General features: G+C 39.6%; 2 protein-coding genes across 2 annotated transcripts; one reads left to right on the forward strand and one right to left on the reverse strand.

The window, feature by feature from the left end:
- Positions 1–1,101: 1,101 nt before the first annotated feature.
- On the reverse strand, positions 1,102–13,745 carry TMEM43 (transmembrane protein 43). Its single transcript, XM_080606948.1, has 12 exons — positions 13,529–13,745; positions 12,773–12,922; positions 11,606–11,740; positions 10,809–10,903; positions 10,001–10,050; positions 8,423–8,492; positions 6,596–6,666; positions 6,322–6,443; positions 5,609–5,683; positions 5,426–5,527; positions 3,791–3,908; positions 1,102–2,807 (listed from the first exon to the last, which is right to left on the reverse strand). The coding sequence occupies exons 1-12, from the start codon at positions 13,538–13,540 to the stop codon at positions 2,605–2,607; spliced, it is 1,203 nt and encodes a 400-aa protein (XP_080463074.1). The 5' UTR covers positions 13,541–13,745; the 3' UTR covers positions 1,102–2,604.
- Positions 13,746–13,754: 9 nt separating this feature from the next.
- Positions 13,755–22,991, forward strand: CHCHD4 (coiled-coil-helix-coiled-coil-helix domain containing 4). The gene is made up of 3 exons (XM_080606965.1): positions 13,755–13,929; positions 16,002–16,100; positions 21,828–22,991. Exons 1-3 carry the CDS (start codon positions 13,908–13,910, stop codon positions 22,121–22,123), a joined length of 417 nt encoding a protein of 138 aa, XP_080463091.1. The 5' UTR covers positions 13,755–13,907; the 3' UTR covers positions 22,124–22,991.
- The last annotated feature ends 1,706 nt before the right edge of the window (positions 22,992–24,697 follow it).

Consider the following 24,697-nt stretch of genomic DNA (forward strand, 5'->3'; position numbering starts at 1 on the left):
GGATGTTGCAGAATTGCAATACTCATTCTGAGTTTTAGTTTTTGCTACTGAGTTCTAAAACAAAAACATGACTTCACGAAAAAGTCTGTCTTGCATGAAGTATTACCATTGCAGTGGACTCGAGCCCATAGTATGTTTTGTGTTAATCATTGTGTGGGTATGGAGGAAGGTACACCCTGAGACAAGTACTTTGAATGCAAGGATTCAAGTCCAGCTCTGCCTGGCATCAGTAATTTTTCATCTGCTTAAACTAGGAGCTGATACCAGTTGTACCAAAGTGACTCAGCACTTCTTAACTCGGGATACTTAAATACATGAAGTTGTGAGTCTAGTCATTATATACAGTCAGTGGGGAAAGAGAGACAAAATGACTGCAGAAGGCAGGACACAGCTCCAAAGAGAGCCAGCTCCTAAACTAAGCGTGCAAAAAATGAGAGAGTGAACACAACTTAAGGGAGAGCAAAGCAGAAAGGAACAATTATTGACAGATAGGTACACATTGTCAGATTTTGGTAAGGCAAGAAAAATATTGCTTCCATCGTTTCTATAGAAATGTTTGCATACATACATTGAAAGCAAGCTTTGGCTACCCCCAAATGCCTATGCTGGGAAACACCAAGTTTGTTTCTGTGAAAGGAATCTTACTGTATTTTCCATTACTCCTGTGGGCACACAAATATATAAGATGAAAAGTATTTTAAGATGTTGAGTACATATGTAAACCCCCAATCTCTTTAAAAATAAAAGATGTTGAATCCAGTCAAGTAGAACCATCATACTCCTTAAATGATCCGATGGAGGCAAGGAAACTCTGTTACTTAAGTAGTACGTGATGGGGAGTAAAACCAGGGTAGTCTGGAATCAGCCTTATCATATATATATGGACCAGGTAACAGCTGCGAGATTATCTGGAACTTGTTTCCCAAGATGGGGAAATAGTTGCAGGTTATACAAAACCCAGCTGAACATTTATCTTCACCAACAGTAGAAAACTAGCTCACCTGGAAGCCACAAACTAATCTTCCATGTACCTGGACGCAACTTCTGGACACAAAGTGTGCCATGCTTAAAGGTAACAAAAAAGAAGCCCGCAGACCAACCTTCTGAAAATTGTATTTTATTAAACATACAAAAGCTCAGCACTTCTGTAGAAAATTGTATCTTCATCTCTAATATAGTAATAATGGTTAGCTTCCTGCATCATCAGTAAAACAGCAGTCCAGCGTTTGTTTTTCTCCCCAGCAAAGTGCAATTTCTCATTTGATGCAGCAAAAGTCAGAGGGCAGCAGATAGAGACTGCCTGGGATCACCAATGCATGTCAGCTACACGCATGAGACTACGTGCACTTCCTATAACCTTCCACTCGCTACCACTGCTTTCAGAGACATGAGACTGAATTGACAATATTAAAATACCAGAAAGAAGAATGAAAATAATTAAGGCTAATAAGGTAATTCCTACTTCTCAAAATGTTTGTGATTTATAAATCAGATCTCCATTTTAGTACCATTTATAGGAAACATTTGCTTCAATGTATATTCAAGTTAAATCCTTTTGGTATGGGGAATACAGTCTCAAGTACTAGTTACAACAGAAACCTGTAAGCATCCCAACACTACAAGAAAAGTGTTCTTATGATATAATGATAGCGCAATGTTTAAGCTACTAAGTCTATGAAAGCTAATCAGGCAGAAATGTTTTCATGACTTAATTTCATGGAGCATTTTCATTGTCCTTGCTAAGTGAAATTCAAGAAAAAAACAGTACGTATGGCAAAACACACCAAATATTATAAAGAATATATATTTGATTATTAACCAGTCTTGTTTCAAGGCAGCAGGTTTTATTTTTAAAGTTAAAGGTGAGTGACCTCTGAGTATCCCCTTAAAGAAGTGCAATTTGAAGTTTTTATGTAACGCTACCATTTTGGGTGCTTAACCAAGAACAGCTTCTGAGACTTTTAAAAGAAGTTGAGGAAAATCACTGCTTTCTGGCAGATCTTCCCTGTCTTAGAGCATGGCTAACCTGGACACTCAAGACTTCAAGTTACTTTAAAAATACTGAGTCCAAAAGATATATTTTACAAAAATATTTTGTCAAAAGTTGTTTTTCCTTTAACGATGCACTTCCAAATACATTAGCCAAAGAAGCGCACATGACTGTACAAATCAGAAAAGGCAGCAGAGGGATGGATTGTCAGAGATAGGTACGAACACGTTTTTCCTAAGGATTTCAGATCCCAGACCATGTGATGAAGCTGGCACTTTCTCCATAATATACACAGTGCCCCACCTGTTGGTAAGGATTTGCCAGTTCAGGGGGAATTAATAAATGGTGAATGATAGTATCTGCTTTCTCTCTGAGTTATAATGAATACAGATGCTCCAAAATGCTTTTTCCTGAAGTCAGTATCACTGACTTCCTACAAATAGCATGCTACAGTCATCTTTTCCATAGATAATACATTTATGAATGGCCCTCCCCGGCTGCTGGTGCACACTGCTGAACCACGATGTGCTGTAAGCATGCTGCAGTAACTGGAACAGAAATGCACTTGAAGAGTTTCTAGCCAGGATTCAGTGCAGAACCCGAGAGCTTCTTTCTCACTGGTGCTTCTTTGGTGGAACACGGGATTTTGCAACCACGATTGGAACTACAGAGAGCAATCCAATCAGCAAAGCCCAGAGAGGGCGGTAGAAGAGCCAGCCAATGGAGATAGTCAAGAGTGACAACGAACTGGCTACGCAGAAGGCAAAAGCTTTTAATCCAATGTTAACCAGATCTCTCACAACAGGAAACCAGTCCACTGCAGAAAGAATTAAACGGGATAAAGTAGTTGACAAGATTATCATTTACAAGCAACTCTTATTCATGCCTAGGATCCGCACATAAACAATTGCAATCAAAAGGAAGACTCAAATTATTATCAAGGGCACTGGAAAAGGCATTTCAGCAGAGTATCCTCCAGGCATTTGATAAATAAGCAACAGCTAAACATCTAAGACAATGGCATCCTCATCTGTTCAGACAGGAAGTCATGCAAAATTAAGTCTGAAGTCTTGTCCAATGCTTAAGAGGCAGTGTAGACAGATAGCCTTGCAGCTATGGAACAAGTCTAAGGCAATGCAATAATAAGGCATTGCAATAATATGCAAGCCAAAAAGGAATTTCTGGCAAAAATAATCCTTCCAGTTGTATGTGTATGGATAAGTAAATAAATAAATAAATAAGGAGTATCAAAGTTTATCAAAGCGAATAATAGCTTTGATGTTTGAAGTTTATGCAAGTTTGAGGCACCATCCTCCTGTTCTGTGTTTATTCCAACATTCTTCTAAGTTAAAAGGATGAACCAAAACTTCTTTGCTGTGCTCACAGTAGCGTAGAATAACAAAAGACAAGTTATTATAAAACTACTAATTAAGACTTGTTGGGAGACCACCTGTATATGGGTGTAGAAAGAAATTGGATTGCAGCAGCCACAGCAAGACTTGAAAGAACCAGCTCAGCTTGTGCTTTGGCTTCTAATTTTGGTAAGCACTGGGCTGGGATCTTCTGAGACTGGCAGAGAGATACCTGTTTGTTTATTTATCTTCACAAAGTCTCCATCTGGTGCTGGAATCCTGTTTATCCGCAATTGTTTACAGGGACTTTCACACTGAATCCAATCTAAGATCAAACAAGATTCTTCCTGGCCTCCAAATTAATTGATTGCACATCTGAGCAAGAGAGGACGCTCTGTGGATTATGATCCTATTTCTAAGTCATTTTAGCTTTCTGTCACAAACTTACCCAAAGTGTACACAATTCGGGTCATTAGGTTGATGCCTACAAACATAGCCAGCCAGCCGGCTGCACGGAGGGCCCAAGTCTTCATGGTGTTACTCTCGTGCTCTTTCTGAAACACCTCCTGAAAACAAATGCCATTACATGCAGTCTGTTTCTCAACTTCTTTTGAGATCCAACTCTTTCCAGTACATTCTGAACAAGTCAGAGTATTTTAGGGGTGCAAGTTCTCCTGTAAAAGACACTTTGCAGTTCATTCTTTATGGCGTTTTTTTTGGCAGTAATATCCCAGCACACTACAAGAGATTTCAAAGCGCAGCACAAGGGAAGCCTCTATTTTTCTAAATTAAGACAGCTAAATAAGCACCCTCTGACACTCTCTATAACCAAAGAGAAAGAGAGGGAGAGAGTGAGCACAGGTTTTGGTGCAAATGGATACACTGAACATTACTGTGGAAAACAGGGCACGAGTAAGTACATGTAACATGCAAGATTTAGTTTCAGTATCTTTGCAGGAAGAGAGAAAAGGCAATGAAGGAAAACTGCATGAAAGAAAAAAAAAAGTAGTATGCAGAGAAGAAAAGATAAAAGATGTGTATATTTCACCAAGCAAAGCAAAACATCTATTTGCAAGAATTCCAAGAAAGATTTTTTCAAAATGGATTGCGTGCCCCTCTCCCTCTACAAAACCTACACATGCAGATGGCTAAGAAATAATACAACACTCATAGGAAAAGACACACGTATGACTGATTGACTACTTGTATGTACAAATACTTTAGAATTTATTCATTTTTAGTGAGTTTGTTTCCAATGAACTAAAATTCTACTTGACGAAGATTCAGAGCTCACAGCAGAGAGCTGATTCTACTGCTACTCTTTCAACTCAAAACAAACGCTTTAACTGCTTTTGGAAGCTCCTGTAAATTCCTGACATCTGGGATTTTTGCGGCAGGGCATAAAGCAATCATTAATGGAAACCAACCTACTAAAAGTAGTAAATGAATCACCAAATTGCTGGAGCATGCAGGATTTATTGGAGCATTATGCACCGCCTGAAGGTTCTTTCTCAGCCAGAAGAGCAATAAACATTTCAAGCAAGCCTAAACTCCCTGTTTAGAGAGGCTGAAGAGAGGATAGCTCCTACGGTTTATTTAATTAAAGCCTGATTTGTACAGTTTTTGCATATGACCTTTTCAAAAGCATGTGTTTGTGTGTGTGTAAGTGGGAAGCTACCGAAGAGAAAATAAAAGCAAAATGAGAAGGCACAGGAACAGTCCTTAGAGCAAATGATGTTCAGTAGCATTACAAGGGGACTTTTTTTTTTTTTTTTTTACTACAGTTTAGCTACAGCTTCTTCTTAAAATGGAAAAAGAAGTAGGAATAACTATAGTCAGATTATATACTGCTAGCAGGTGAAGCACAGCATTTAGCTGCAACACAAAGAACACGCAGAAAGCAGGAAGGCAAACACAGGCTGTAACGCTTTGCCCTAGATAAAGCATGGAGAAAAGCCAATGTTTACATCAGCTATCTCCTCCTCTAGAACAGGCCTGCGGGAGAATGAGAGCTTATTCCATTGCTGCTTCTGCACTACCATCTGTAATTTTAACCCTTCACTTGTACACTGTGGTATCTTACCTCCACGGACAGATCCCCAGGGTAGAGAATCTGCAGGACAACTCCAGACTTGGTGTGATATGGAACAAGTTGATCACCTTTCTGGCGAGCAATCACAGTCACCTTGGAAGAAAGAGAAATAATTTTACTGGTTACTGAGTTAGGGACAGAATTTGCAAAATCCTCAAGCAGCTGAAGACCCACCTTATCAGCTGAGCCCAAATGGGGGTCATCTCCACTCAGACCTGCATAGAAGAACGAGACACGAAGGTCTCCCACCTACAAATAAGAAGAATATTTCAAATCAACAGAGAAAGATTTCTTTACAAAGGAGAATCACAGAAAAGACAACTGTGCATGGGAACGCTATTTCTGTATCATCACTTTTCTTAAGCATTTATGTCAAGCCAGAGGATATCCTGTAGGAATTCTAAGCTGCACTTTTTTGAGACCTAGCTGATAGCCAAAATGTGATAGCTCAAATGCTGCTTTGCAACATCCCCTCTGATTTAGCTGCATGAACACATTAACACCAAAGAGATCCTATGTTCATCCCTTGTCATTTCATCTTTTTTCAGAGGAGGGCAAGCAGCACAAGCTGAGAACAAGCTACTTCTTTGTACTCAGTTCAGTACAGCAAGGCACGGGTGGAACCTACCTCCCAACACCATCCCATGCCATTCTATCTAAAAGCATGCTAGACAAAAAAAACAAGCAAACAAACAAACAGAGAAGATGCAAGCAGAGTCAGAAGCTTCCTTCAAGACAATCACTCTCACTGAAGGACTGTACTAACGGTATTGTCCTATGTGGTACTCTGTACCCCAAGTTCTACATGTTGAAATAGAAATGGGACATACCCCAGCTTTCTTTTTCACATTATAGCAATTTCTGCTTTAGTTTTTTTCTCATCTTACTTCTGGACGCCTGGGGTTCTCGCTGTGGTAAAAATAATCTCCTCCCCGGGTAACGTCAGCATGTGGATCCTCAAGGTTTGACAAGCTCAACTGCTTGAAGTCATCAATCTTATCCACAAGACCTAAGCAGAATAAAGAAACAAGCTCAGGTCTGGTGTCTAACAGCCAGTTTGCAGGCTGGCTTCCTGGCTTCATTTGAAATGACTGCCGTTGCAGAAAGAACTGAAGTCTGCTGCTAACAGAAGACACGAAGTCAGTACAAAGCAATTCTTACCTTTGGAAAGGACAAAGCTTCCAACCTGAACATTAGGAGAAACAGCAGTGAAAGACTCCACAGCCATGGCACTGGGGAACAGAAAGAGCCCCTGATTAGTTCCAGAATTATGATCAAATTCTTAATTTGCAGTATGTAATATAAAACACATAAAAGGTACTGTATCAAACATCAGGAGAAACTCAATGAGCTAAATAGCTGACATATGTGAGAACAAATCCATTGAGAAACTGTCCTGACTTCTTGGCATTGGAACCACTAGAGTAAGTTAAAGCAAGGTACGACTGTCTCATCACCTGGCTTAACCTTCCATCCACACCATAGGAATTCATCATTTTTTTTCTGTGCTGACCCTATGTTTCAAGTGACAATGATTAATCACATTCCCAGATGAATACTTGCAATGTTTAACTACACGTCTAAATGTACTTTATTTCTAGCCTGAATTTACTTAGCTTCTGCTGGAAGTTATTAAATCTTATTTGCTAAATTAAGAAAAACAGATCATAAACCTTCTCCAGATAAAGGTACTTCTATATCATGGCCAAGTTAAATAAATTCCCAGTTCTGTAAACCTTTAATTACAGACTTGACTTCATTTTCATAAGTGGCCCTACTGGATTCTCCTCGGCAATAAATAAACGTTTTTGAAAACAAAATCTATTAAGCTGCATAAACAGTAAGATGGATGGATGAAAGGAAGACATGCTGTACACACTCAAAATAGTCTCATTAATGCCAAGTATGTATTCTAAAGTTCATCATGTCTGCATACGTAGTGCTGTTTCAGGCAAGGATCCACCACAGTTACACTCAGACTCCTTGGTTTGTACACTCAGATGAAGCATTCTAAGTTGCAGCACTTTTTAAATGATGTACTCCAATAGCACTAATCAAATATTCCCTACTCTCAAGTGCAGATTTGCATTTGCTGGAGAATGCTCACTGAACGTTCGTTAACAAAAAAGCATGCATGGGGACAAGAGATAAAGCAGGTATGTCATCTATGCATCCTTTTTCCATTCTCATCTAAACAGGTCTATGTTACTTGGGACTTATAATCAAAAACGTGTATGTCTTCATTTTCCTTCCTAACGTAGTATTTCCAAATAAAGGGCAGTTTATTTGGATGAGCCCATAGGGCCAAAACAAAGCTCTGGAGATTAGGCAGAGTTGTAAGTTTTATTCAGATCCTGGTTCTCCTATTCCTTTGGCTGTATTTGTCACTTACACATTTTTTTTATTTTTATTTTTTTTGCCAGATGGTATCCTGCATCCTAAGGAACCTAGCAGGTGCTGTAAGAATGACAAGCAAGTTAAAACTTAGTATTAAAAATGGCACACCGCAGTGTAATTAAAATGTTGCAGACGAGAGAAATACAAAACTGATTATATAAAAGCAATTGCCACAAATATGCCTGAGCTCATACATGCTAGCTTAAAAGAACAGCATGCAAGTGGTATGGCAAGCTCATGGGATGCCTGCTATTCTCACTCTATTTGTGAGAGAAGAAAGAACTAGTAATAGCCTACACTAACAGACAATAAAAGCCAGAAAGAAACCCATTCAACTTCTCCCACACGGAAACCACGTGGTCCAGAGGTACAATAATAGCCTGATGTCCAGCCATGGCTAATGAGTAGCATAATGCTGGTTCCACCAGGCAGCTTGAAACTGCTACCTATCTGTGCCTAAATTCTCCCAAATAGAAAAAGGCAAACACTTTCCATCTACTTTGCTGTGTCATGAAGATCAGTCATGGAGCTCTCATCTTTGATCACATACATTGACAGAATCTAGAGAGACTGTGCTAGGTGATAAATTACCTGGGGTTTTTATGTCCAATTTCTCGATCGAAATTCCTGCTGTTCACAACTTCAGATTTCCATTCAGTATCTAAAGAAAATGATACGAAGGTTGAGAAGATGGAAAGAATTGCCACTGAGATCTTAGTTACTGAAGACACCTCTCAATCAATCAGTTCTAAATTACATAATTACACTCACAGTAATACTTTTTACATCAAGAGACAAAATGTGATAGTCTGTAATGATACTTAAATCCAGCCTCCTAACATATTAGCAATGAATGTAAGGGCTTAGAGAGGGATTTTAGAGATAAAACTGTAACTCATCTTCACTCAGTGGGAGCTTTCCTGTTGGCACCTTCCCTGATCAGACTTTGAGTCCTGGCTCCAGTCTTTGGGATCAAACTGGTTTTGCAAGGAAAGGCTGTGAGCTCTGCTGGAACTAGCAGATTTCAGCGCAGTCAAACAAGATAGAGATGGAACCTGTAGCTGCCACTGTCAAAAATGCATAACACTGCCTTCATTTGGGCTACAGCAGGCTCCCCGCATCCCCAGAGCAGAGTAGGGGGTTAGAGGGGAGAGGAGTCTGGAGTGAACTTGAGCCTGGAAAAGGGTGGGAGCAAAGGGGTTTTCCCAATATCCAAATCAGTAATTACGTATTTTATTTAACTGACAATATATTAAGTTAGTTTTCCACAAACCAAACCTGTTCTGTCCACAATGGCAAGTGATCTCCCTGTCTTTGACTCCATAAACTCTCTTGTTCTTATTTTTCCTATTCTCTCCCCAAATCTGGCTGCAGGGTAAACGAGCGATCAGCTATCTAGGCCCTTGGCTGCCAGACAAGGACAACCCACCAGGATCTAGAAAAATACCAATTTTTCCTGGACAGAATCCAACAATCTTGAGAGCACAGTTTTTTGTTTTTGTTTTGTTTTGTTTTTTTTAAATTGCCATTTTTAATAGCTCACACCCACCACTAACTTTGCTCCTTACAGATCTCCATGCTACAGAGCCCCATGCTACAGTGAGCTGGGAAATTTTTGTGATCGCACCCAGAAACCGCACCCCCACGTTACGTATCCACGTGCTTTAACTGGGAGTAAATGAAGCAGAGAGACTCATCCCCAGATACACAATGACTCAATAGTATTATTTTTGCCACTGGGTAGATCAGAATGATCCTCCCACTTCTGCTCCTACCAAAAAAGAAATACTTGGCAAAAACTACAGCACACATCAGAAGGTGGTGGTGGTTTTCATTAGATAGTATCAACACCTAAACAGACTCTCAACGTGCTGCCTTTATAGGCTGGAGCTACGCTGTTCTTCCCTGTCTGTTCTCTTCTGCTCACACCTGACATATGCCTAATTACAACACTTTGGAAGAGCAATCTCAGAAGTAGCTCTGAACACACTCTGCTCCCAGCTCTGCACAGTGTGCTCTCCATCTCCCATCACCAAGGACCCTATGGGTCCTACCCCTGGAGCACACATCCTATCTCCAGATGCTCTTCCGAACGCTGGGATTTCCAAGACAAGACTCAGATATTCTGTAGCAGTTGCTTGCTAACAGCACATATGTTTGTCAACTTACTGTATGTATACTTTGTTTCTTTCTTAATCTCACCATTTTCTTCATATTCCCTGCAAAGAAAAGATAAAAGAATTGGCTTCATGGTCTATGCTCAAGTTTTAAAGAACAGAAGGAAAGGTTTAGCAATCACAGGGGAAAAAAAAGGATTATAAAGTTTTATTTAAAAAAAAAAATCAGGACCAAATATTCAGGAATAACAGTTTTGATTTGGCTAATCAACTAGCAGGCAGGGAATATTACGGGGGTGGAACTATGGAATTCCTAGCAGTCAGAAAGACAATCAATACATTAGAGAAGCTTCAGGAACGTTAGAAAGGTTAGCAGTCAGCTGGGCCTTTGGGAAAAACAGGAGTGTTTTATATTTTTTCCATAAATTGTTAAAGATTTTTGAATTCTGCTGAAAACACATATGACCAAAAATCAATGGTTTCTGAAGAAGCCCAGAACAGGACAACAATAATGAAAACAAAAAGCCACAGCCACAGCACGGAGGTCAACAAACCCCATACAAAGCTATACTAAATCAGGAAGTGGAAACATTTTATAAACAGCCTTGATTTTATCAAATGCAAATTCTGCAACATTGGCCATCTACAAAACCTGACATCTTTAAGGAAATTAAAGTGATTCCATGAAACACCCCAGAATTCCAGAACTCTCCTGACAGAGTTCAGTTGTGTGGTTGGTTGGTAGGTGGCTTTTTTTTTGGCTTTGTGAGTGGGAAAAGAAAAGAAAAAGAGTATTTGTTAATGGGATCCTGTTAAGACAACATATTCATAAACAACTTTTAAAAGTTTCTTTCACTGACCTAGAATCTTCATATTCTACCCACTGGTACATTTCCACTGTGCGCTTAAGCTTGACAGCGTGGATTGTCAGCCCATAGCTGGGATCAAACAAAGGCTGTATCAAATATAAAGAAAAAAAAAGTCAGTATAAATGCTGTACTTCACAAATTCAAACACTATACTTTTATTACTGATTACTTTTATTACTATATTACTACTATACTTTTATTACTTTGCTAGAGCAAAGGTAAAGTTCATCCTTTAGAAAACATGAATTGAAAGAAAAACATGTTTCTAAACAAAGCGACAATGTGCAAAAGTCCCAGAAGATGAAATAGAGGATCAAAGCTTCTCCAGTTTGTTACTTCTGCATGGCCAAAGGAGCAACACGATGCATCAGTGCTGCCTTCTCACCACACAGCCTCTTTCATTCAAAAATCTTTAACAACTTCACAACTGAATTAAGTACCTTAAACACATGAGGTAGCATCTCCATCCCATCTGTACTGTAAAAGCATAAACACTTCACAATGCCATGAATGTACAACAGGTTCCTTATGCAAAAGGAAATTGAAATTATCCTTCAAGTTAGTGGAAGGGTAAACACAGCATGTTGCTTAGGAGAATGAAGACTGGTGCTGTACAGCACCTCCCTGATTTTGGCCAAGAACTATAGCTCGGATGGTAGCACATAATTCTTACAGGAGAGGAGACAAGCTACTTGTTTTCTGCCTGGATATCAGTTTTAATTGGCAGCAAAGATTTCTTTCCTCCGAGCTTGAAATTCTCCTATCTTCAAGATGCTGGTTGTATTTACCTTTGATGTGCTCAGAGCGCCAGCTAAGTGCACTAGTCTCCCCTCATTCTGCTGAGACACACTGTGAATGTTATCAAGAGGAATCACAAGAGAAAGTCCCTCATCAAGAGATTTGGCTGTCCTCAAAGCTCGTCCCTGTAATCAAGAAAAACAAAATCAAGTTGTAGAGAAACAGAGATATTGCAGTATTTTGTGAAAAAGGTTAGCAGACAAGCAATTTGCAGACCCTTGGGACTCCTACATTCAGACTAAAGGCACGCTCTCAAAACCCACTTGTAATCCTTCACTCTCTTTCTCCACATCTGACAGTTTGGTGCAGTACTTCTTACCCATGCAGCAGGACAATTAACACTGACTTAACTACACAAACACACAGTTTATTATTACAAAGGTCTAAAATTATTGCTCTTTATCTCTTACGTTATTGTTCTTGAATGACTGCAAAAATTATGTTAGTCATAATCCTTTTTCCAAAGGCTTGTATAACTACTCGACTACTTAATTTTTTTCCTGCACAGTCACTGAAACAGGGAGTAGTTCCTTTTCCTCTTGTCGAGGTACGAAAGAAAGTGTTAGGTGAAAATTCATCTAAGTGAAGGTCTAATACCTCACTTCAAAACTGCCAAAATCATGCACGTTTGCAAGGGTAGGGTATAAGAATTCCTTGTTTACTTTTATTACTTTTAAAATATAAAATCAAGACAAAGTAACACTGAGAATAATTAACACCCTCACTTTTGCAACATGGAATATGAATTCCTTTAACGAAATTGTAACAGCACTAGAAATGAGGACCCTGTGTTATCTCAAGAAGGGAGATGAATAGAATGTGACTGTCTCATACAAGCCTTTTTCAATAACACTATATATAGCCTGTTTCCCCACCACTTCATAGGTTTTGGATCTTACCTCCCACCACACACATCCTACGTCTCTGTCACACTCTGTTCTATAGAAAGAACATCTGTGGCCCTGTGATTTCACTCTTCTGTTACATCCCAAGCATAAGCACCAGACTCTCCAGACATACTGCTCTCTTTTCATGGATGCAATATTAAAACTTTAGCATGACAATTTCAGCGCGTCTATACATGCCAAACCAGTTGAATGTCAATTCGGCTATGACATGTTAAAGCGGTGTATAAAGACTGACAGTACTTCACTTACTTCGTTGGTAAAAAGAAGGTAGAAAGACAGAAGAAATGTCACAAGTCCCATCAACATGCCTCCAGAGGTCTCGCTGAGCCTCTCCAGGAACCCCGGTTTGGCCTCACTTGTGATTTTAACATGCTCTTTTTTGCTGCTTGTGTCAGAGAACTGTTGGAGATAAACCAAAAATGCAGTATCGGTGTGAAAGGGGAAGGCATTCTGTTCCAAAATGAGTTTTGTAGTTTTGTTAAAACTGTTACTCTGCAAAGTAGTACCTCTTGCCTTGGGCCTAAACTTGCCCACTCTTATTAAATACCACGTCATGCTTTTGATACCAGAAATGCAGTCAATAAGCAAACTTAAACCTGACAGAGAAAACAATTGGTTTAACAGTTGTTCAGCCCATCCCTCCAGGCCTCCTTCAGTCAGTCCCAGCGTTCCCAACTTGGTGCCCACGCCCCGCACTCGGGCCATGAGAAATTGAGTAATGCTCCCAGATTCCACACCAGCTACAACACAGCTATAAATAACACGTTACGCTTTACTTCGCCAGTGGCAAGCGCCAGCATACTTTAAAATAAACGCTGCTCGGGCACCAAAGAGGGCTATCAACACAAATCTGGTATCGCCCCCCTCGCTGGTGCGGCGTTAAAGGATGACAGCGGGGGTTACACCCCCTGCGGTGCGGGGGCTGCAGGGGCTGGCCGCGAACCACCCCGGGGCAGCCGAAGGAGCCCCCAGAGGGAGAAGGGGCGGCGGCAGGGCCAAACTTACGTTCCTCGACATCTTGGGGCCGTTCCCCCAGCGGGCAGCACCCCGGGACGAGCCGTAGGAACCGCCGCGAGCACCGCACTCCGCCCGACCCCGCCTCAGGCAGACCCCGCCTCACGCCTCGCCTCAGCCACCGCCGCGGTGCACGCCGGGACGCGTAGTCCCAACCACCAGCCACCGCACGGCGGGCAAGAAAATGGCGTCCCCCCCTTCGCGCGAAGCGCTCTGGGAGATGTAGTCCTGAGTGGATTGGTCGCTCCGTTCCCGCCGCGGCGAGGAGGCGCCTCAGCGGCGGGCGGCCGCTTCCGGAGGCGGGAGTGTGTGTGTGTGAGGGGGGGAGCCGCGCGCCGCCGCCCGTTGCCGTGGTGTGCGCGGCGCCGCCATGTCCTACTGCAGGCAAGAAGGTGCGCCGGGCTCCGGCCGGGCCGCCGGGAGGCGAGGCGGGGCGGGGTGAGGCGGGCAGGGCCCGAGTGCCGGGGAGGGAAAGCGGCCACTGAGTGGGGGGGCAGGCCTGGGCTGCTGCAGGGGTCCTGGGGCTGCTGAGGCTTGGCCGCCTCCTGCCCCGGGGGTTGGTTTTTTGGTGCTTTTTTTTCTTCCCCGTTTGATAACGTGACTGGTTTGACGTGAGAAAGAAGCGTTTTCTAGTTTTAAAAGCTGTTTTTCTCTAGTTCAGAAAGCTGGTGATGCACGCTGAATGCTGTTTGAATGCTGCGATGAGGCAGCCTTAAGTTATAGTCCTCTTTGCTTCATGGTTTTAACCTGATTTAACAATATTCTGGATCATAAGATCAATAAATTGACTGATGGCATCCTACAAAGTTACAGTTAGAGTAATAGGGGTTAGAGTTCATGTGTTTCTACTTTCCTATGAGAAATCCTGAGGTGTTCAGTGGCGTAAAGCGTGCTGGAGTACAACGCAGAATTGACAGAAAAAAAAAAAAAAAGACAGTCGTTTTCTTCCTAAAAAGAACTTGGGTTTAGTTGCTTCTGAGACACGTTTGAATGTGTGAGACATGTCTGAATGCAAAGCCAAGGGAATCACTGAGCAGCTGCTGGTTGAGGTCACATTGAGATGCAAGGAGCGACTAATTTCGAATAGTCTGCGTCCTTGTAGTGACCTTCCTGCCTCTGAACATTTTTTATAGTTTCACAGAGTTGTTGGGAAACTCTGCCCTGGTTTCCAGCCAAGCCTCCTTTTTCCCCTTCAGAACCTCGTTGTTAAATCAGGAGTGGCACCGGATAGCAGGAAGCACACCCTGGTGCTTTTCTGCCCTTGGTAACGTGTGCAGCACGGTTCGGTGTAGTTGGTTCAACACCGTTAAGGTATTCTTCAGTATTTAATTCACATAATAACTGCAAAACATGGCAGTGGTCCCTAATGGAGACTGCTGATCTTAATGAGTATCCTACTGAACGCTTGCCTGTAGTTCTGTATAGTTTTGCTTTCACTGCTCCTTTTTTGTCTAAACCCCTTCAGCTGAGCAAGTCCTTCTAGGAGAGTAGTAGCTTGAGCTTGTTTCAAAACAACTTTTTAACTTCACAGTTCAATGAACTGTGCTGTGATCTGCAGCCATTACGGTTTGTTGCTGCGAAAACTGGAACTGCAGAGGAAAAGAATTTCAGGTAGCTTCTGTATATTCTGACAAATAAATGGGCGATCTGTTATTATGTATGCTAACACTATTTAAATGAGTGCTTTAAAAGAACACTTCCCAAACTATTTCATGTTCTCCACCTCCTTTCTTGGGTTGCTTGCACCCAGCTCGTGTCACCACACTGTGTTGGTCCCTGCCTCCATTAGGGTGGGGAGGGGAATGCTGGTGTTTTAAAAAAAATAAATAAATTAAAATTTTTTGAGGAATGTTAAATGCTGTCACAGCTCAGGAATAATGTGCAATCTTCTACTGCTTCTGTGAGTCCTGACAGTTGATTCTCGTCTCCTCTAGAAATAAGTACCTGTTTTATCTTGTTTCTCTTTAGTGAGGACTTGTTGCAATCTCTGTAGACATTTGTTTGCATTGCCTAACTGTGCTTTATGCAAATGTTTATTGTAAATCAATTTAATTGGTTATGTCTTTTTCTTTTCCTGTTGACTAATGAGAATAATTTCCTACAGGTACATGAGTGTGGTACAAAGAGGACAGGCTCAGTTTCTTTCACCATTTTTCTAGATAAATTACTACGTAATCTTTTTTAACTTCCACTGATTTTATTGTAGGTCTTATTTCGAGGTCTTTTTATATAGTTTTTATCACCTTCCCTGTGAATACTTTCCAGATTGTTTTTCTATGTTTGTTCCTGTGAACCAACAACTTGTAATTGAAGGTGATAAATAAGTACAGTAGAATTAATTCACTATTACCACCAGAGCATCATGTTGAATATCTCATCATCTCGTGCTGTTCAGCAGCTTTGTAAATGACTCATTCTGTCTCAGCTTTCTCTGAACTTTTGCTTTTTGTCTCCTATGCGACAGGAAAAGACAAAATTATATTTGTGACCAAGGAGGACCATGAAACACCAAGCAGTGCTGAACTGGTTGCAGATGACCCAGATGACCCTTATGAAGAACAAGGTCAGTAGTAAGCAGGCTGGAAGTAGGAAGTGACATATGACATATATGATAACCTGGCAATCCCCAAAAAAGAACAAAACCACCAAATTTTGTATGAAGTAGGAGCAAACTATTGATTCATTTTTACAGACTGATAGCAGGGCAACTGATTCGTTAAATAAGCAATCTATTTAGTAAATTTAGAAATCTGTTCAGTAAATAAACACACAAACTCTTGTCAGTCCTAAGTTCCAAATTAGGACAGTGCAAATGACATGCTTTCCAAATGGCAGGCTTTTTTTTCCTGAATTTGTCACAGTCTTTCAAAGTGACCTGTTCAAATACATCACTTGATTGCTTATAATTTCAGTTAGTAACCAGAGATATCCAGGAAAAAAAAAATTCTTTCTTGTATTAACATAGTTAGGGCTTAAAAAGTGTAAATTCTTGTTGTTATCCTATTTAATATTATATGTTTATCACTTATCCTATATGGTACAAGTGGCAATGTAATCAGTAGATGTGAAATGTTTTTATTTCATATGACAGGTAAGTTCAAATCACTAGTTTTCAGCTGTAACGATCTTGTCTTGAGGAGAGGTGAGTTCAAGTTTTCAATGAAGATTATAGATCTTACAGAAAGTACATCGAACCTGAAAATGAATTAGTTCAGGAGACTTAAAAAATCAGAATATTTCTGAGACTGACTCTTAATATTTTGGTTATATAGGGCGTATTTTAGGTTGTTTCTAATGGGTGAATGAAATACCTTGTTCCTATCATGATGATTAACAAAATTTTGCCCTAGGTTAACAAAATGATCTGAATGTCTGTGAAATTGTTGTTTCTTTTTTTCTTTTAATTGCCTTTGTGCTTATACATCTTTTACCCTTTTCACTTTGTGCGATTTCATTGCCTATAGCTCAACTGAGACTAAAATTTTGTTAGAAACTGAAGATATGCAAGTGGCTGTGTGACCTTTAGAGGGCAGCATTTAAGCACTGTTTAGCAGCTGTAGCACACGGGATGCTTTGTTAACTGATGTGATATGTAGTTTAATTTGAACCGTATCTTTCTGTGTCGTTAAAATAACTTTGTTTTCTTACATAGAGCTGTGTGAAAATGATCTTGCACTCTAGCTGTTTATCCTGGTTTCATTAGAACTGTATGTGCAGCAAACATATATACACAAATATTTTATTTCATGTGAACAGAATCTGTTAGTTTTATAATGACCCACATGAGAATAACGAGAAGTGAATATAGAAACATCAAGTTGCCTTAGGTCGTAAGGTGGCTGTGTCTTATTTCAGAAAGATGTTTCAAAGCTGCAGCTTAGTATCTGTCAGGAATTCCTCTACCTGTCATGTTTTCAGGCAGGTTGTGTTTTTCTGGCTGCGATGCCATGCCAGACCTGCCTACGTGGTGGACACAGTCTATGCTTTGGGCTTTGTCACCATCTTTGTCATGACAGCAGTGCTTCAGCTGCTAAAGATTTCAAATCGAGACACCCACAGGCAATAAAATCCAAGTGGCACATATCTGTTACTGCCTTGACTTGGGCAGAAGATGGAACATACAAATGATTCACGTAAAGGAGTTCACCCTTATGTGGAAAACAGTGTCTGAGGCGAGCTAATTTTAAGGGTATTTACTCTGGTCAGTATGATATGTGGAAATGAATCAAAATCTGAATTTTTAATTCCTGTCTCAGACAAATTTATAATCCATTATTGGTCTGTTAAGTGAAGAGATAACAGCCTCTAATGATTAAATGGCACCATGAATTTCCCAATTGCTTTTCATTGGCCAGTTGCATTCTGTTCCCTCTGAAAAACTGGTGACTGCTTGCGAAATAAAGCAAAGGAAGATACTTTTTCTGGGTATCACATCTGTAGCGCATACAAACCTTTGGAGAGTTTATTGTTCGCTGACCTGTTAAGCCGCCTTGTGTGGTGTGCAGCTAAAGAAGCTTGCTGTTGAACTAAATAAAGGTATGCAATCAAAACGCGCAAGCTGTATTGATGTTACATGTGGTAGTTTCAAGTTTGCCCGTCTTCCCTGTTACAATCACTTATGGTCTTTCTTTGGTGATAATTAAGATATTCAATTAACAAAAGCTGGGTATGTAGCCACAGCATGAGGGTGCATATTGGTCCTACAACTAAGCATCTATTTTTGACACTGGATTTTAAGAGGAAAGGCTGCCTGTCTCAGATCTAACACAGAGATAATACAGAGACGTAGTATGATGATTCAGAATGCAAACATAAAATACAACTCTCTTGGCGCCTCTAAAGAAGGGGTTTCTCTGTCTTCTGTCTCTGTCCTTATACCCCAAATTATTATTTTTCTGTTTGTACGTATTTGGTGAGTACACAGTGTTGTGCCATTTATTTGGATTATAAACTAGCAAAAATTAAAGGAGCTGCTTCTTCCTTTTATGAATGCCATATTCTTTGATTCCTCTGATATGTGTATTTGTATACAGTCCTGTATTTACAGTATGCTAGATCACCTTCCTCCTGAACTATAGAGAACAGAGAAAGCCAGAAGCTGGTTACATCAGGGACACCTTGCAGTGACAATGTGTGTCTGTATAATTCAGAATGTGAAACTCGATGTTTAAAAATTGTAATAAGTTTATTCTTAGTATGTGGTTAGTTGCTGCCATGTTTTAAGGGTTCTCTGAAAGCTTGTCACTTGAACAGCCTCAGGTTACAACGCAGCAGATCAAAACAATTCACACATCACAGAATGAGCTGCATCTAATGGGAGAGAAATTTGTGGCCAGGAAAGACATACGGGCAAAACGTTCTAGAATACGTTGAAGTGCAGAAGCTCTGGTTTGTGTGGGTTTTATTTAAAAGAAAATTGGAAAGGGCTTTATACATAAAGTAACAGGAAGGCTTTTCTAATTTAGTTTCTACTTTGAATAGAAGACTTGGTTTCCAGTGTTCAATTTTTGTGGCATAATCCCCTGTTTTGTCTCTTTTTATCTTCTCTGCTGTACTGTATACAGAACAGTCATATTGAGAAAGAATAGTTTTATCATATAGATACATAATAATCTGTATTTTTTTAATACAACTGATTTTTTTTAATTTACTTGGTGTTGCTTTTTTTTGTAGGAGCCTTTCCCATCCTTAAGATAAACATGTAGTTTTCTACTATTGGTTTGTTCTTACGTAGCATCTGGCATTAACAGACATTCGTATTTGAGAAGTCTATTTAGTTATTAGATTGCTCAAGAAAACTTGTGCTTTGTTTCCCTTGGAAGAAAATAAAGCTGTATGGTGGTGGGGTTTTTTTTGACTTCTGTCCTATCAGCTATGAGATTTCAGTAGGCAACGCAAATATTTCCGCATTTGTCCGTGATATTAGCAGATCCCACGAGCTAAGAGAAGTTACCAGTTGATTGCTAACCCAAGCCTTGATCTCCTGTGATGTAAACAGGTGTTTTTTCTTCCCCCAAGTACAGGCTCAAATAATTTATATCCCACTGGATCAGTGACATTCAGGCTGCATTTGAAAGAAGTGTTAATTCGGAGAATTAAAGATGGTAACCTTGTCTATTGCAGACTTGTGACTTGGGAAGACTGCTTCCATTTTAACTGTGTTATTATCTAACTGACACACTGAATCATTTAAGTGTGCATCCTGTTGTAATTATCAGCAAGGAAATGTTTGTGTTATTTATCTGCTTTTTAAAGTGTGGTTTCTGTCCGAACAACATAAGACACTGGTGCCACCTCAGTCACATAGGTACCAACTGGTATTTATGTGATATCCAGGAATGTACTGTTTAGCAGGTAACTCTTCTATTATGGTTAAAATTTGCATGCTCACAAGCAGTTCTGATTCCAAAATGAATAATTTGTATTTATTAAAGATAAATATTTTATAAGTAATTTTGTTGCTGTGTAATCTTCAAGAACCTTTCAAAGCTCCTCTTGTGTTTTCTGTTTTTTTAAGTATTGAAAAAATGACTGGCTGATGTTAGGAAGAATATAGGACTTCAAAGTCTAGTTAACAAAGCAAGCCAATTTTCTTCTATACTGTATGGTCAACATCCCTTCTTTCTCCTTTGTCATCTTTGGCAAGAAGAAATCTGGCACCAGCCATCCATCTCCTTGTCTTAGCTTTTCTGTTTCTCCTCCAGACAGCTAGGTGCCCCGATGCACTGTACTAGGTATATCTTGTCGGTACAGTGATTAATGCAGATATTTTACAAAACTGTCGTGCTGAATAAAGCTTAATCTATGAAAAATGACAATATTGTAGTTGACAAAGTCATGCTGAGGAGACTTACCTTCTGAATGAAAAGGAGATCAGCACTGAGATTTGACTTAGTGAAATTTTCTGCTGAACTGGTGTGACTGAGAGCGAAGTATTGAGTAAAATTTTCCTTTTGTTCTTGTTAATACAACAATAAGCATATCTGGAACTTCATGATCTCACAGGACAAAGACATGAAGTAGGCATATTAAAATCTGTGGGAGTAATTTAGGTGATCTTAAGTTCCATCAGGCCCTAAATATAATTTCTTGTTCAGATCAGAACTTCTACAGACTTACGATCTAATAATGGTAGTTGCATACCTTCCTCTAAAGGGAAAGTACTTAAACTTCAGTTTTACGCTCCTGCAGGAAATCAGCCTGGCGATGAAGTTAGGGAAGTCTTCTGTTGGAGTGGAGGGGAGAAAACTGTTGAAGTGAAGAATAAACCGGCTTGGATTGCAGAGCATTTTTCTTCATTGTTCTTCATTGATGAACATAACTACATGTACATTCTCACAAAGTAGAGAAAGGGAATGAAGTTGTATTGCTTATTAATAGCAACCTCAGAAGTGCACATTAACAGGTCCATCATATTAAATTTTCCTACCTGACTGTTTAAAGGATTTTCTAAAATGTACAGAGAAAATGAGTTCTCTGGCTTTCTGCTTGAACTCCATCATGCAAATCAGCTGATATATCAAAGAGCATATTCCCCGTTTATATCTCCACCATGCCATTCCATCATTAAAGTATTTCTGTGATGACTAATTGTTCTGGAGCAGAAATTTCCAGCTACTTCAGTTTATTTAGGGTCTAGAATGCAACCTAACTCACTTTCAGATGTCATCTAAAGTGCTGTTTGATTTCTGGGATCAGACAGTCATGCTCTCACTATTCCTTTTGTTCTGCCGTATGAGACTTAATCTTTGCATGTCTTAAAAGAAACTGATTTTCTTTTTTTGTTATTATGGATTTCCTGCTCAAATTTTGAGGGGAGAAGTCCTGGATTAGTGTTCCAGAGTTCATCTAAAACAAAGAAATAAAAGCATCCATTCAGCTTGATTTAAAAGAATTCTAATTTTAATACAGGAATTAAATTCTTATGTCCTGTGTGATGTGATTTTAAGGCTTTCATGCTTCCCTGACAGAGTCTGGCAAGTGGATTGACTTGACTCTGATTTCTTTTGGAGTTGCCTTAGAATATTCTAAGTGGTCTGTGGTCAAGGGACAGAGCCTTAATTCAGGCATAGATATAGAACCAGTCTTGCTTGTGCCCAATAATGGATCATAAAGATCAGAGAGAAACAAATGGGCCAGGAAACATGAGGTGTTTTGTACTCTTGAAGCTACAGAATTAGTATGGTATTACTAATACTTCCACTTACACCTGCAGCTTAGCAGCTTTCATTGAATGAAATTAATTTTTGAAAGGAACATTTAACTTTTCTTCTCTCTTTTGTTTGTTCAGGCTTGATATTGCCCAATGGAGATATCAATTGGAACTGCCCGTGTCTGGGTGGAATGGCTAGTGGTCCTTGTGGGGAGCAGTTCAAGTCAGCCTTTTCTTGTTTCCACTATAGCACAGAAGAAATAAAGGGATCAGACTGTGTGGACCAATTCCGTGCCATGCAGGAATGCATGCAAAAATACCCAGATCTTTACCCTCAAGAAGATGAAAACGAAGAGAAAGAGAAGTCAAGCAAAGATTTGGAAGATACTCCTGTGGAGGCTTCTGTTGCCAAAGAAGAGAAAGGATCTAGCTAATGAAGATGCAAGGAGGCTGTTGTCTCCATTTCTCATTTTCAGAGGCGTGGACTTTTGCAGTATGTCTGTCTTTTGAGTTGTCAAGAAATGTTTCACCATTGTTCTATACACTGTATCATAGTAAGTAATTTATTGTAGAAGGAGAACTCTCAGTGCTACAGCCTTGCAAATAAATACTGCAGAAAGAACCAGTATGTGTGTGTGCTGTATAAACTGTTACCGGACACAGTTAATACTTTAACAGCTGTTCTCACACCTCAATTTCTCCTTGAGTTTTGACTTGAATAATCTCTTTAAATATACATAGCTGTCAGCAAAAAGTTTGGTAGTGCACCAGGTCTGTATTCATTTCAGTATGCTCTTCGGTAGCTGCTCTTTTGTAATGTATTTCTGTTCTGTTAATAGAAATTGCATTAAATGATTGTTTTTCCTTAATGATTTTTTTTTGCTAGAATGATACAAGATGCAGAAAATAGCCTAAATCTAAAATTTGTAAGATAATTTCAAATCGTATGATTAGATTTGGGTTGCATTTTACTGTTGACATCAGGTAAGGACTGCTAGAAAAACAATGAAGTGTGTGGTTCCTTTGATTTCGTTTGCTTATGGTGATGGCTTTTAAATTTTGAAAAACAATGTCTTGTGCAACCACTGATATAAATGAATAGAAAGAATGTTGATCACTGGCTTTATTTTTGTTCTTAAAGCAGTTTTTCGTTTCCCTTAGTTAACGCCTATGCCTTCAATGTTTAGACAGGCTCATAGAAAATACTTCGAGAATACAATGAAAATGTTACCTGGTGTAATGATCTCAAACCAAATACTGTGACTTAAGTGCATATTAAAAAGCAAATACTTTTTACCTTCACTGAAAGCTCTTTTTTGTTTTTTTTGTTTTGTTTTTAAACTAATGCTGCCTGTATTGGAAAGATTCTTCTGCATTGCAAGGATGAAACTTGGAATCAATTTGTGGGTTGTGAAGATCATTGGCTGCTTTATTTCTCTTCAAGCAAGAAGGTGTAAAAAATGTAAAGCATTTGTAGTAGCCATAGTTGACTGGATCATGAACCAGCACTATAGAGGACCTGAAGAGCTAGTAAACTGTGTGAGAATTAGTATAGAGGTACAACTAATTTAATAGTAATTCACTATAGTTTAATACCTATGGATAAGGGAATGCTGCATTGTTTTTCTCACATAGCAAAATGTAGGCTCTGAAAATGATAGTACAGAACAGATTTTACTAGTGCCTTTCAGTAAGTGTTCCTTGCAGGTTTCCTCCATGTGTTGATTAACTAAAGCATAAAAAGCGTGCAGTAAGTCTAATAATGTTTAAACACTTGCCTGTCTCTGTGTGCAGCAGTCTTGAGTGCTCAGCAACATTGCTTCGTCACAATGTTTTAGTATCTTGTTTGCAGAAGTTATTTCAATGTTAGTAGTGATGTTTCTGAATGTTCGAGGGGAATTTCTGTTAAATTTTAAGGTCTGCATGAACTGCTTATATTTCAGTATTGCCATTGGATCCTCAAAAAAAGAGAAGAGGGAATTGAGTCGCTGACAACTCAGTTCTGGGGGGATGGACAGCAGGTACTCAGCATCTCTGCTTTTAAAAGAGACAAGGTGTGACAGAGCTTCTCAGCGTGACTCTTTCATGCACAGGAAGACAAATGCCAAGTTAACCTGAGTAAATAGGCACAAAAGCAGCAGTGATAAACCTTGGCACATAGGCAGTTGGACCATGAACATGAAATGTTAGGCAATCAGATAAACACTGGGCACCAAATACAAAAAAAGTCACATGCACCTGAGCTTTTGGTTGTTCAAATGGAAATCCAATGCATTATTTGTGACGGAGCAATAGCAGTTTGTGAAGGGGTGCTCTGTTCTAAGACCTGTTTGTTTGTCTTGGATTTTTCCTGCTCTGCTTTTCTTTCCCACGTTGCCTCAATGCTCTACAGGTTTTGGATTTAACCTCTGTAACAAGTGTTTATAGCATCTGTGTACAAAACATAAAATGTAAGAATCCTGGTGCCACAGTAGTTAGGATCCAGAAGCTATATGGACAGAGGGAATTTACAGCATATAATCTAACATATATGAAGGATTGTTTAGGGTGGAGTTGTTTCTGTTCGAGCTTGCTGTGGCTTGGTAACCTGTTGTGCTAGATGTGGTACAAATACGGTGTAATGTGTAAGGGCTTTGTACTAGAAGCTTTGAAAACCTCTATGTAATGTGTTTGAGATGTTTTGAGAAAGGGACTCAGCTGTCATCCTCAAGACATCTGTGTGGAAATTCATTTTCTTTTCCCCCTCTCCCTGTCAAATTAGAAAGAGTCATCATTTCGCTGCATTCATGTTCTGGATAAGCCCTTAAAAGTGGAAACATTTCTTTGGTCTTTCTCACCTGCCCCCTCTTTTTTTTCTTTTTTAAACTAGTTTCTCATCTAGTTTAACTGTATGATAAAGTGATCCCTCGTAGTATGTGGCAAACTTGTGAAGTAAACAGATGAATGGAAGTTGTCTTCTTGTTGTCTGAATACAAAATGTGTAGCTGTATAATGCTGTCATGTTCTAA

Source organism: Anser brachyrhynchus (assembly GCF_964034855.1).
Source record: "Anser brachyrhynchus genome assembly, chromosome: 10".
Classification (NCBI taxonomy): Eukaryota; Metazoa; Chordata; class Aves; order Anseriformes; family Anatidae; genus Anser; species Anser brachyrhynchus.